General features: G+C 36.9%; 2 protein-coding genes across 5 annotated transcripts in view; one reads left to right on the top strand and one right to left on the bottom strand.

Moving 5' to 3' along the window:
- The window catches only part of TAX1BP1 (Tax1 binding protein 1), a 90,727-nt gene that overhangs the window by 56,530 nt on the left and 20,213 nt on the right, over positions 1-13,984 (bottom strand). For both annotated transcript variants that reach the window (XR_009533337.1, XM_060107770.1), the window contains exons 4-5: positions 11,684-11,871; positions 8,272-8,430 (exon numbers count right to left, since the gene is read on the bottom strand). Coding sequence is in view for 1 of the 2 variants with exons in the window: in XM_060107770.1 (XP_059963753.1) it covers positions 8,272-8,430; positions 11,684-11,871 (347 nt within the window). In the remaining variant the exon portion in view is untranslated. The remainder of the gene's footprint in view (positions 1-8,271; positions 8,431-11,683; positions 11,872-13,984) is intronic.
- LOC132496343 (endoribonuclease YbeY-like) lies at positions 3,915-4,409 on the top strand. 3 transcript variants are annotated; one of them, XM_060108687.1, is made up of 2 exons: positions 3,915-3,985; positions 4,250-4,409. In XM_060108687.1, the coding sequence occupies exons 1-2, from the start codon at positions 3,915-3,917 to the stop codon at positions 4,407-4,409; spliced, it is 231 nt and encodes a 76-aa protein (XP_059964670.1). The 3 variants fall into 3 exon arrangements, with proteins under 3 accessions (XP_059964670.1, XP_059964669.1, XP_059964668.1); XM_060108686.1 differs by having other exon boundaries at positions 3,915-3,989; positions 4,125-4,409; XM_060108685.1 differs by having other exon boundaries at positions 3,915-4,124; positions 4,254-4,409.

The raw sequence follows: 13,984 nt of genomic DNA, 5'->3' as shown, positions 1-13,984 counted from the left end.
CACATGCAAAAGAATGAAACTGGACCACCATCTTAAACCATAAACAAAAATTAACTCAAATGAATAAAAGACTTAAATTTAAGACTTGAAACCATAAAACTCCTAGGAGAGAACACAGGGGGTAATAAGCTCCTTGACCTTGGTCTTGGCAATGAATTTTTGCATTTGATACCAAAAGCAAAAATAAACAAGCAGGACTACATCAAACTAAAAAAGGTTCCGCACAGCAAAGGAACCCACCAACAAAATGAAAAAGCAACCTCTGAAATTGGAGAAAATATTTGCAAATTAAATATCTGATAAGAGGCTAATATCCAAAATTATATTTAAAGAATTCACACAACTCAACAGCCGCGCCCCCCAATAAAAACCCCACAGTCCAATTTAAAAATTGGCAGAGGAACTGAAAAGACATTTTCTTCCAAAGACAACATACGAATGGCCAACAGGCACATGAAAAGGTGCTCAAGGTACATGAAAAGGTGCTCAAAATCAGGGAAATGCAAATCAAAGCCACAATGCATATCAGCTCACACCTATCAGAATGGCTGTCATCAAAAAGACAAGCGAGGGGCCTCCCTGGTGGCGCAAGTGGTTGAGAGTCCGCCTGCCGATGCAGGGGATACGGGTTCGTGCCCCGGTCTGGGAGGATCCCATATGCCGCGGAGCGGCTGGGCCCGTGAGCCATGGCCGCTGAGCCTGCGCGTCCGGAGCCTGCGCGTCCGGAGCCTGTGCTCCGCAACGGGGGAGGCCACAACAGTGAGAGGCCCGCATACCGCAAAAAAAAAAAAAAAAAAAAAAAAAAAAAAGACAAGCGATATGACTTTCCTGGAGGCACAGTGGTTAAGAATCCACCTGCCAATGCAGGGGACACGGGTTCGAGCCCTGCTCCGGGTAGATCCCACATGCTGTGGAGCGGCTGAGCCCGTGAGCCATGGCCGCTGGGCCTGCGCGTCCGGAGCCTGTGCTCCGCAACAGGAGAGGCAACAGCAGTGAGAGGCCCGCGTACCACAAAAAAAAAAAAAAAAAAAAAAAAGACAAGGGATAACAAAATACTGGTGAAGATGTGGAGAAAGGGGAACCCTTGTGCACTGCTGGTGGAAATGTAAACTCGTGCAGGCACCATGGAAAACAATACGTAACTAAAACTATACCATATGATTCAGCAATCCCACTTCTGGGTATGTACCCAAAGGAAATGAAAACAGGATATGGAAGAGATTTATCTGCACTCTCATGTTCACTGCAGCATATTCACAACAATCAAGATAAAGAAACAACCTAAATGTATATCAGTGGATGAATAGATACAGAAAATGTGGTACGTAAAAAAATGGAATACTATTCAGTGATAAGAAAGAAGAAAATCCTGCCATTTGCAACAACATGGATGGACCTTGAGAGCATTATGCTAAGTGAAATACGCCAGACAAATACTGCATGGTATCTACTTATATGAATAATCTAAATAAAAAGTCAAACTCATAGAAAAAGAATAGAGAAGTGGGTGCCAGGGGCTGAGGGGTGGGGGGCAGGGAGGTTGATAAAAGGGGACAAAGTTTTAGCTATAAGATGAATAAAGTCTGAGGATCTAATGTATAACATTGTGACTACAGTTAACAACACTATACTGTATAATTGAAATTTGCTAAGAGAGAACTTAAATGTTCTCTCTCTCACACACACACACACTCACACACACACATACACACACACACACACACACAAAGGATAAATAGGGGAATTCCCTGGCAGCCCGGTGGTTAGGACTCCGTGCTTCCACTGCAGGGGGCACGGGTTCGATCCCTGGTTTGGGAACAAACATCCCATAAGCCATGCGGGGCAGCCAAAAAAAAAAAAAAAAAGATAAATATGTAGTTGAAGATGTGTTAATTAATTAGATGGGAGGAATCCTTTCACAATCTTTTCCTTTATACATATTCAAGTCATCATTATGTACACTTTAAGTATCTTACAATTTGGTCAATTATACCTGAAACTGAATGAAAAATACTCAATGCTACAAGTCTTGTGAAACAAACTATAAAAAATGCTTCATGTACCTAGAGGCAGGACAGGAATAAAGACGCAAACGTAGAGAATGGACTTGAGGACACAGGGAGGGGGAAGGGTAAGCTGGGACAAAGTGAGAGAGTGGCATGGACATATATACACTACCAAATGTAAAACAGATAGCTAGTGGGAAGCAGCTGCATAGCACAGGGAGATCAACTCGGTGCTTTGTGACACCTAGAGGGGTGGGATAGGGAAGGTGGGAGGGAGACGCAAGAGGGAGGGGATATGGGGATATATGTATACATATAGCTGATTCACTTTGTTGTACAGCAGAAACTAACACAACACTGTAAAGCAATTATACGCCAACAAAGATGTTAAAAAACAATGCTTCATGTTACACCTCTGTATTAGTCTATACAAGATTATGAGCTAGTTCAAAGTGTATAAATATATTTTAGAAACAAAATATTATGAATTTCTGAAACTATTACTTAGCAAATCAGGCGCAAAATGAAAGTAACTGGCTTTAAAGAAACGTATTGCTAAACACATTAAATTATGCATTAAAATTAAGCCTTTGTGTCTTCTCAATAAAAAAAATGGTAAAAGAGAATTAGAAATTCAATGATATCCTAACTTCAAAATTGGTTTTTAGCAATTCTACATATTATATACACACACACACACACACACACACACACACACACACACACACACACACACACACACACACACACACACACACAAGCAACCGGGGCAATCCATACATTAAGCAGTTTAAATGCCTTAAACTACCTCTGTCCAAAACCAGATATCCAACGCAAGGCTAAAGAAAGCCAAAAATATAAAGATAGTTGAAGAGGTCCACACTAGCCAGAGCCACTATCATATGAGAGATCTTTCATGTTCTCTCACTCCTATACCTATAACTCCCAAATGCCTGGTAATGTCTCAAGGTACCCTACCTAGTTTGTAAAACTTAAGAACCAAAACAATATGAATATATACAATAGTTCATAACATGCTCCTCATATTGTTTAAGCAATGTTGACTTAGTACCCCACAAAAGAAATTGGTTTTAAAATATCTTCAAGTACATCTTAAGTTACCAATATTCAAGTTAAGAATATAGGGCTTTCCTGGTGGCGCAGTGGTTGGGAGTCTGCCTGCCGATGCAGGGGACACGGGTTCGTGCCCCGGTCTGGGAGGATCCCACATGCTGCGGAGCAGCTGGGCCCGTGAGCCATGGCCACTGGGCCTGCGTGTCTGGAGCCTGTGCTCCGCAACAGGAGAGGCCATGATAGTGAGAGGCCCGCGTACCGCAAAAAAAAAAAAAAGAATATAATTTATTTTATGAAAAAAACTCAATTCATAGTTTAGACACCAAAAAATTATAAACTAAACTAACTAGAAAACTTAACAGGATCACAGCCCATTTTAGTCCTACTTGGAAAACAAGATTCAATACCATACAATTTTCAATCTTCTAATTTCAAATATATATCTAGTTTTCAATCTTCTAATTTCAAATATATATCTAGCACTCCAAAACAAAAACAAGAACACACAGACTATACATACAACCTGCTAATTTTTACGCAAGTCTAATAAATGTGAAGTTGGGGGTTAAAAAAGACTAATACAATGGGATATCATGTGACATTAAAAAGAACGAACTGCTGACACATACTATAAAATGGGTGAAGCTTGAAAACATTATAAGTGAAAGAAGCTAGTCACAAAAGGCCACACATTATTCCATTTGTATGCAATGTCCAAAACATGCAAATTCATAGAGACGGAAACTTAGATTAGTGGTTGCCCGGGACTTGTGGGAAATAAAGAGTGATGACAAATAGGTACAAGATTTCCTTTGGGGCAGGGCTCCAGTGGTAATGATCTTGGTGCTGAGGAACCTGCAGCGGGCGGTGCCCCTGAGGCGGGCGCGGCTCCGCAAGAAGGTGCAGGCAGTGCGGAGAGCCCTGTGGGTGCAGAGGTTCGACCTGGGGGTCGTCTGTGTTGACAACAGAAAGATTCAGCCAATTAACAGAATCTACAGAGACAAAAATACCCCAACAGATGTGCTTTCCTTTCCATTTCACAAGGATCTGAAAGCAGGCAAAATTCCCCAGCCTGATTTTCCAGATGAGTATAATTTAGGAGACATATTCCTGGGAGTGGAGTATATCTTCCAGCACTGCAAAGAAAATGAAGATTACTATGACATCCTGACTGTGACTGCCACCCACGGGCTCTGTCACCTGCTGGGCTTCACACACAGCACGGAGGCCGAGTGGCAGAAGCGGTACCAGAAGGAGAAGCAGGTTCTCGAGGAGCTGAGCAGGCACACAGGGACCAGGTTTCTGCCCCTGAACAGGGGCCTCTTCTGACCGAAGTGCCACAGTGTGAATGGAAGGTGGATCCCCACCTTGGGCCCCAAGGATCAGGGGTCCCCCACGCTGAGGTCCCTGCTGGCCACTGCTGTCCTGTGGGGCTGCGGAAGTGCCAGCCCTAGCAGGTGCTGAATTCTATGAGTGGAACCTGCCTCTTAGAACACTAGAGAAATTTCCACTCACTTCTTTGTTCAGGACACAGGTAGGTGTGTTATTTTCAGTGTTGTAAATAAAATAGTTCTAAGTGCTCAGAAAAAAAAAAAAAGATTTCTTTTGGGGGCTCTAAAACTAGGTTATGGTAATGATTGCACAATTCTATAAATATAATAAAAACCACTGAATTTTATACTTTAAAGTGATGAACTTTGGGGTATGTAAATTACATCTCAACAAAGCTGTTTTTAAAAAAGATCAATTAGATAAGCCCTCAGCAGTAGGTATAGTGTGTCATTAAGAACACTGGTATAGTATACAGTGTGATTAAGAGCACTGGCTGGAGCCAGACTGCCTGCCTGTACCACTTATATAAACTGTTCAATTGTAGGCAGGTTAAGTAACCTACACTTCACAGTATAAAGAGAGTTAACAGACATAAAAACACTCAGAATAGCACCTGGCTTACATTAAAAGTATTATATGAGTTACTCTTATTAATCAGCCTTTTACAGGAGAGAAAAATCCACACTTCTTTGGAGTTGAACTAAATGAATGTAAAAATTATCCTTAATGAAAATTGTTACTTTTAAAATTTAGAGTATACATGAATAATGGAACATATATATCACATTAAAATAATCTAGGGGAAATACAAAATATAAATTATAGCTCTCAATTTATAAATATTACTTGGTTTCAGTTTTAATCTACTTTGTAATCCTACCTTATACCTTCAAGGAGCCAATATTAAATATAATTAAACGCATCACTTATACCAATTGGTTTTGATAATCTTAACTTGTCCAATTCTTTTAATTTACAAAATGAGTGTTCCCTCTAGTGGTATTTTACAATGAGAAAAGTCAATGTTTACAAAAGATGGAAGATTTTATTTATAAACATTTAATTATTATAAACATTTGTTTTAGTATTTGTCAAGTACTGAATGGGTAATAAGTTAATCATATTTTATAAAACAATGAAAATGCAATATATTTCTTCTACCATGAAGAAACTGAAGTTCTCTATAGATCATTCCTAGTATACTATTATAAAATTTTAAATGAATTGTAAATATATTAATAGTCCTTCAGATATTCAGAGGTTATATACTCATACCTCAAAGAGAAGCCCTTTAGGACTATTATATGAAGATCGTTTTTCAGAATTCATACCATGGAATAGATTTTAAACAGATGCCAAGAAATGTCACAGATTTAATAAGCCACGCAACTAACCCGGGTTTGAAAGTTCCTGAGCTGTTCTAACTGCCCAGCAGGCCTCCCTGATTAAGATGGAGACTATAATTTTGGAAGTAAAGAGCAAATTCATAAAAAACTAGAAGCCCCACGACTAGTAACAAAGAAGAACTCTCTCTCCTGGCAAGCATGTTATTTTATCCCCAGAAATAAGCAATTGCCAAAATATAACTCATAATTGTTTATATATAACATTATACAAGTATTATCAATACTTTTAAAATCTGGGGAAAATGCTGTCAATTTCTATTCCTCTTGGATGACACTCTTCATATTTTAGTTCTTCCTTGATGATTCTCTGGTCTATCACTATGAAAATTAATACAACAATAATAGCTACTTAACGTTAGTGAGCATCTATTACGTAACCAATACCATTCTAGGTCCTTTTATCACCATTTTCTACAGTATAACATATTTTTAAAAATCACTTCCACATACTTCATCTTCCCAGAGAGTATATCCCAATGGAAGGATAGCAGCAAGGAAGAAGTGCCTTTCAAGATTAGTGACTGTCATCAGATTTATGAGCTGCCATAAAAACTTCCAAAGATCTCTTCTGGGTACCACAGCCACAATCTCCTACAGATTTTGCTTCATTAATCCTTTGACCTCAATCTACCACTTTCTCAATCTAAGTCTGTCAGAATAATCTTTAGTCTTGCCTGTACTGCTTAACCCCTTGTCACCTGGACAGCAGAGAGAACCTGAGACTGTTTAAATCTCAGCTAATACTCAACTGAACCAGAGAAATGGCCTAATGTACATCAGTATTTCACGCAATTGAAGGCCTCTCATTCTGCCATTCCTACTCTTGCAAATCATCCTTTCTTCCCTTGGATTTCAAGGCGATCAGAGTCTAACCTTAAAGGCCATGTATTTCAGGGTATTCTTGATCTCATGGGCTAAGTTCTTGCTGTAATGGGCCACTTTGGAAAACTATCAAATCCAGGTACAAACATCGAGAGAAATGCGTGAAGAATAGAAAGAGAAGGGTAAGGATTATACAAAGGATAGCAAAGGAGTTATAACAATTGAATTAAAAATGTAGCTGAATGTCCTAATAGTCAAGCTAGGCACATACAATGAGATTTTATCATAACATTTATAATATAATATTTGGTACACCTGCTTAAAAAGTTCAAATTTAAAAAGTGGTTCCTTGGACTTCCCTGGTGGTCCAGTGGTTAAGACTCTGCGCTTCCACTGCAGAGGGCACTGATTCAATCCCTGGTTGGAGAACTAAAATCCCACATGCCCCACAGTCACCTCCCCCTCAAAAAAAGTGGTTCCTTAACCAAATAGAGTATCTTACTCCTACTGTAGGATACTCCTACTGCAGGACTGCAAGTATTCCCCAAGAGTAAAATTGGGGGAATAACCGTAGTTTAAACTAAAAAGGTTAATGGTAATACGGACAGAAGACTTTACAGATGTTTATAAGGAGATTCACAACTGTATACATTGCTATATGTTATGTTTACCCTCTAACTCAAATAAGCAATCCTCAAACAAACAGAATAAGGCTAAAGAAATCTTTTCAGTTTGAGCCCTATCTGTATATAATCTCTGCTCAGGTGTGCAATATACAACCACTTCACTGTAGTATAAAACCTATGGAGAATCACTGTACTAATGGTTCAATTAACAATTATTAAGCAACTGTTCTAGGTCTTGCTGCACAAAAGAATAATGGAACAGACCCCATCCTTAGGGAACAATTGATCAATCCTGTCAATGGACATTAGCATATCCAACTAGTTACAACATATGTGAGACTGTGATATGTATAATCATAATCTGTGCAAGTTTGTCGAAACTAACAAATTTTCTTATGAAAATATTAAATAAATTAGGTGATTGTTTTTTTCCATTGTTTTTGGCTACTGACTTAAATCCATTTGTATCTCTAATCAAGCCACACTGTTTTACGCTTATACTTTTTTTCTTAGATTAAGAAATTGTGCCAATTTTTAATTAGGTGGTTTTTAGTATAATTTATTGCATTTCTCATATCAAGGATTTCAGAATTCTAATAGTACATCTTATTTCACTAAATTCTGCTTTTTAGAAAAGTAATTTTAACTACTTTATTCTATTCTTCCCTTTATTCAGTGTTTATCATTCCTAATTGTATTTCTAACCCCTCTCCCCAAGATCAATCAAGTATTCTACAATTAGATGTAAAGCATCTAGAAACAGTTGTTGGGGACAATGTCACAAGCCTGATACCAAAAATCTAAAAGTATTTTAACCATTCACAACATAAAAGAGGCTATGACAGAAGGTTGATAGGCTATGACCTATTCTCATACAAACATCTATCTAAATGCTACTTTTTTCAACATGTGGTCTTCACTCATTTTAACTGGTTCAGTTCCTGAAAAAAGTGGGTTTCAGACAATATACTATAACTCCAATCAGTTACATAAGACACAACTAACCTTTTGCTCTGCTTGCAGTTCGTCACATCTTTCTTTCTCATGGTTAAGTTCTCCTTCCATTCTTCCAACTTGTTCTCGAAGTTGTGTTGTTTCTTTTTCCAGAACAGCAATTAACTTTAACAGTTCTTCTTTTTCTTTCATGGTTTTCTCAATTTTCAACTATAAAACAGAAAACTCAAATTGTTTTTTTATAATCTTACAATACATTACTAATTCATTTTCCATTTCAAAAAATAGTGAAGAAATTTGCAGAAAGAACTTTTACATACTATCTACTTCTTGTCAATCAGACTCTTTTAGTCTTCAGTTAGAAAAATTCATGAATCATAAATTTAAACCATTTTTTGGTTGGGCAAAGAAAAAAACATTACAATAAGGTATAAAAGTAATGAATTTTATTATGAAGTTGCCTGCTAATCACTTTTCAAATCAGTACTAAAAATGAGGCATATTAAGTTTCATACATGACTTAATTCTGGGCTCTTCTTATTTTGGGTAATAATCAAGGAGAAAAATGTGTACCTCTTCTTGAATGCAAATCTATGGGGAATCTTTGAATCTATTAAGAACTTCCTTGTGTGTTACATAAGGCCTTCATCTATGGGATTACTGTGAAAAGTTTTGGTTCTTTAAATAAGGTATTAAGGAATAAGTTTCTATATGTATAAAATGGCCTCTATTTAGCTAAATTAAAAGAAACTATAATTAAATGCAAATTTTAGGACAAAAATGCACACTGTAACATATTAACAATATAATTGACTCTTATATGAACACTAAGTTACTTAGTTCAGGAAAATCTAAACTCCAGTATTCTAAAAATTACCAAATTAAGGGACCTAAAATAGTAAATAAAATGGTTAATATTTCTCTTACAGCAAGAAGTCTGATTCTAACAAGGGAAGAAGAATGGAAACTCAGAGGGAAAACTTCACAAAGGAGGCATCATACATTTATCTAAAATAAAATGTTTTCCCCCAGTACACCCCAAGTCACTTTTCCAGGGTCATGGAGTCAAACTCTAATTAAACTCTAAAATGGCTCTTATGAAAGTTCAAGAACTGTAAAATTTTTAAATGACCCGTCTATCTCTTCCATCAGACTAAATGAAAATGACAGGAGTAAATGCCCTCAAAAGAGAAAAGTTTACTTATTCACTGAATTTCTTTTTACCTTACCTATTTTTTAAAAAATGATTTTTGGCTCTAAACTTTCTGGCCGCTTAAAAATAAAGATACACCTTGACACAGTACAACAGAAACATTATAAAAGAACCATTTTCTCCCAGTGATTCATTTAACTGACACATACTTTAGAGTTCACTGAATCTTAAGAAGAAATTTTTAAAAGGAATTAAAATTATATAAAAGTGTATAAGTCTAATTCCTGTCCCCAGTTTTGTATTCTGATGTCTTTCGAGAATACAGAAAGGTTAAAATTTTACCATGAACACCCATCACCTAAATTCAATAATTATTAATATTTTGCCATATTTAATCTCCCTCTATATACGTTTTATTTCTTTTTCTTACTAAAGCATTTGAAACATAATTGCAGATACTTCACCCCTAAGTGCACAGGCCAAGCATCTCCTAATAAGTACAGTCTTATATTTAACCACTACCATGATCATAGCTAAGAAAATTAACAATAATTTTATAACACCCAATGGGTACTCCACAGTTAAAATATCCTACACTACCCCCAAAATATCTACTTTTTAAAAATCTAAGATCCAACCAAGGTTCACAAACTGAAGGATTGTGGCTCAATCATTCTTAATGACAACAGTGCCCTAGATAATGTCTCACACTTGTACTAATTTGGTGCATTTTTAATAAAATCATTAAAGGTTTTGATAAATGTAGAAATTTAAAAGACTTATCAAAAAAAAGATCAGAATATAAATACCTTATCTCAGAAACATTTACCTAAGAGACAGCATACATTTTATGAGTAGGAAGAAGAGAACTAAATTGTGCAATGTCCCAATTTACTTGGAGCACAAAAGATAGGTAGATGCCAAAATGCCTATTGTTTTTCTGTTGGAGGTCCTGAAATCAGGGTGGTCTAACAAGTATTCAAAAAACTGCAATACAAACAGTCACTGCATTCTTCATAAGATCTAGGCTTGTTTCAGCATCTTTGACTAGCATTCAAATACCAGGCTAAAAACCTTGATCATCAGGCAGTTGTCACCACAAAATGTTTTAGTCACCCTATAAAAGTTACATTTCTTTATTTAAGATAAGAGAGGAATTTCTGGAAGGGGGAAAGAAAGATACAGAAAAATTCACAGTAAATTACTGGTTCCTTCTAACCTTCTTGGTTCAACTGTCTAATATCTATAACCTCTTGTCTTTTTTCTGTAGCCTGTTTTTTAAGATAAATAAAATCAAAGGCATAAAATATTTACATATAAAAAACATCCATCTGTGTATAAAGAATAAGCAATGACTTGCCATAGACTAAATAGGAATGTAAAATAACCAAAAATGTATACTGAACCAATTAAAGAAGATCTTTTTCACGGAAACTCAAACATAACATTCTAATTTTTTAGGTTTAGGGTAAAGACATTGAGAAATATCTTGAAATAGGAATGCTGTTCTATTTTTTTCCTTCACTAAGTACTAAAAATTAAGACATATGGCATTATTAGACCATCTACACAGAAAATTTCCTTTGATGCAAGTGCAATGACTCCAAAATATTCAGTGAAAAACAGTGAGCTTTTTCACCATTTTTTTAAAAAATTATGGTTAATCCAGCTTATTCATTTGATCAGATAAACAGGAAAAGAAATCATTCTAAAAACGCTGAACCTAAATTATGAGACTGGGATGCTTCACTGATTCACTGCCACACATGAGATAGAGCATGCTTGTGGTATAGTGAAATGAAGTTCACATCCAATTATAGTTAGACTTACTGCTTTATACCACTTTCCCATCAGCTTCACCCCCAAATCTGTACTATTCTACAATCAACAGATTAGGCCATCCCTAAAGAAGAAAGGTTAGGGTGAGGGAACATTAGGAAGTTTTAGGTCTAAATTCTCTCAATAATTACTTATTGCAGATATACTATGCACAAAATACTGATAAGCCTAGGGACAGTCCCTGCCACAGTGAAATCAGTAACATAATTGTGACAGAAAATTTTTTTTAAGTATTTCAAAAACAACACTCTAAATTTACTATTTTAGTTAAAAAGCATTTGATTTTCAGGTTATACTCCTGCATAACCTAAAAATTCTTAAAATGCCAACCAACATGAGCTCTGTTTGTAATTTATCTATGATTGATTTGTCTTTTTTAAAACATTCACTATTTTTAAGTCACAGTTCATAACAAAATTATCCAGTTCATAATATAAATTTATGAATCACCAGCTCACTGTTGGTACCAACCTCAAGAAGGCCAGCTTTTGTGGTCACCACCAACATGTCAGAATTTCCTTCATCTTCCATAGTAAGCAACTCTTCAATTGGAGAAGAAGCTCGAAACTGAAAAGGTGTACTTGCTCCACGAATTTCACCCTTATGGGTAACATAACAGAACTGATAAAATTCTCCATCATCATTTGGAAGGTAATATGCTAAGAGGAAGTTAACAAACAAAAAAAGTATTAAATTTTCTGTTATAAAATTATTTGAATTTAACAAATCTTGCCATATCCTCTCATTTCTGACCCTGTTTCTAAGCACTCAGGATATGTCTTTCCTATCTTTCACAAATTATCTATCAAAACTAGACTCTTCTTTCTTCCCTAAATATGCCCATATTTTTCTTATCTTAGGTCTAAGCTTATACTCTCAGAATATTATTTCCCTGTATCTTCACTAGGGTAAAACCAATTCATCTGGGAGAGTCAAGTATGCAGTTTTCAATGAGAAAGAGGCTGAAGGCAGAGCAATGGAAGAACCAGCATAAAAGCCTAGGAGGACCAGGGGTTGGAATACATCATTTAAAGAAATGTTCCCTCAAATATGACATTAATTAAATGCAAAAGAGAGATATTAACAAACGGAATACACCACACATGTGCACTGTGTAAGGGCAGAAAGAGGATGAGGTCTACTGATGCAGAACAAAAATAAGCTTTGGAACCACACAGATTTATTCTGGAATTCCAGCTCTACCACTAATTATTATTTACTTAACCTCCCCGAGCCCAAATTTCTTATCTGTAAAAGAAATTTGAAGTCATCTATCTCAAAGTTCCAAAGTACCATGGATTATGTAGTTATATCATCTAGCCCACTATCTGACAAATAATATGTGTTCAATATTTGTTCCTTCTCTCTTCAGCTCAACTGTTATCCTCTTTTAAATTTTGCTGGATTATCCTAGCTCAAAATTAATCCTCTCCAAATCCTAGCTCAAAATTAATCCTCTCCAAAGCTCCCATGGTATTTTTTACATTAAAAAAAACAAAAAAATCTGGGCTTCCCTGGTGGCGCAGTGGTTGGGAGTCCTCCTGCCGATGCAGGGGACGCGGGTTCGTGCCCAGGTCCGGAAGGATCCCACATGCCGCGGAGCGGCTGGGCCCGTGAGCCATGGCCGCTGAGCCTGTGCGTCCAGAGTCTGTGATCCGCACAGGGAGAGACCACAACAGTGAGAGGCCCACGTACCGCAAAAAAAAAAAAAAAAAAAAAAAAAAAAAATCCTCCACCATGTACTTTGCGTTACCATTATACACATGCTTTATAGCCTACATCCAGAACTCAGAAATACTGAGGGCAGATTATTAATAAATATAAAAACTCTGGAATTCCCCCAGAATGACCTGAAAAAAGGAAGCATTCAATGATTGTGAAACAAACATACAAAGGTGAATATATTCCCCATATTCCCCTTATCTTGGATATTAATTATCTACCCAGAAATGTGCATTCACTATGCCTATTATTCCTTCTTATCTTGAAATTTTTAGCCTCATTATTATGATATTGACTTCACTTGACTTCATTCTTTAAAAAAATAGCTCAACTTTGTCCACCGAGGGGAGGGGGCAGAGAAAATATAAGCCTGAAACATCCTGTGGTGCTTAAAAATAAGAAAGAAGTTGTCAAAAAAGAAGGGGGTGGGGGAGTCAAAAAACACAGAAGCCCCCTTGACAGACCTCCCAATAGCCAAAGAAAGCTAAAACAATTTGAGCAACAAAAAAATGATAGCATTAGACTTTATTCCACAGAATATATATGCATGAATGAGAAAAGGATGACTCCTCCTAACATAATAATTGCAATTAATAATGTCCAAGAAATGAGAACAGAAAGGCATCATCAGGCAAAAACAACAATAATTATTGTAGGCGAGATCCACTGATGGATACTAAAATTAGTGGGTGAAAGTTTGAGGAGAAACAAGGTATCTCAAAATTGCTCCCCATAATACTGTTAAATTACAAAGGGAAAAATACTAACTTTACAGTGGAGAAACCCAGCAGACACCACCTTAACCAAGTGATCAAGACTAATATTATGGGCTTCCCTGGTGGCGCAGTGGTTAAGAATCCGCCTGCCAATGCAGGGGACATGGGTTCGAGCCCTGGCCCAGGAAAATTCCACATGCCACAGAGCAACTAAGCCCGTGCGCCACAACTACTGAGCCTGAGCTCTAGAGCCCGCGAGCCACAACTACTGAGCCCACGTACCACAACCACTGAAACCTGCGCGCCTAGAGCCCGTGCTCCGCAACAAGAGAAG

Source organism: Mesoplodon densirostris, chromosome 9, assembly GCF_025265405.1.
Source record: "Mesoplodon densirostris isolate mMesDen1 chromosome 9, mMesDen1 primary haplotype, whole genome shotgun sequence".
NCBI classification, from domain to species: domain Eukaryota; kingdom Metazoa; phylum Chordata; class Mammalia; order Artiodactyla; family Ziphiidae; genus Mesoplodon; species Mesoplodon densirostris.
Note: the sequence above shows the minus strand (reverse complement) of the source record. Positions and strands in the feature narration are given on the sequence as shown.

Coding starts and splice junctions, on each gene's coding strand:
- LOC132496343 (XM_060108685.1), top strand. CDS start 3,915: ATGATCTTGGTGCTGAGGAACCTGCAGCGGGCGGTGCCCCTGAGGCGG. Junction 4,125..4,253: donor TTTCCTTTCCATTTCACAAG/GATCTGAAAGCA, acceptor GACATCCTGACT/GTGACTGCCACCCACGGGCT.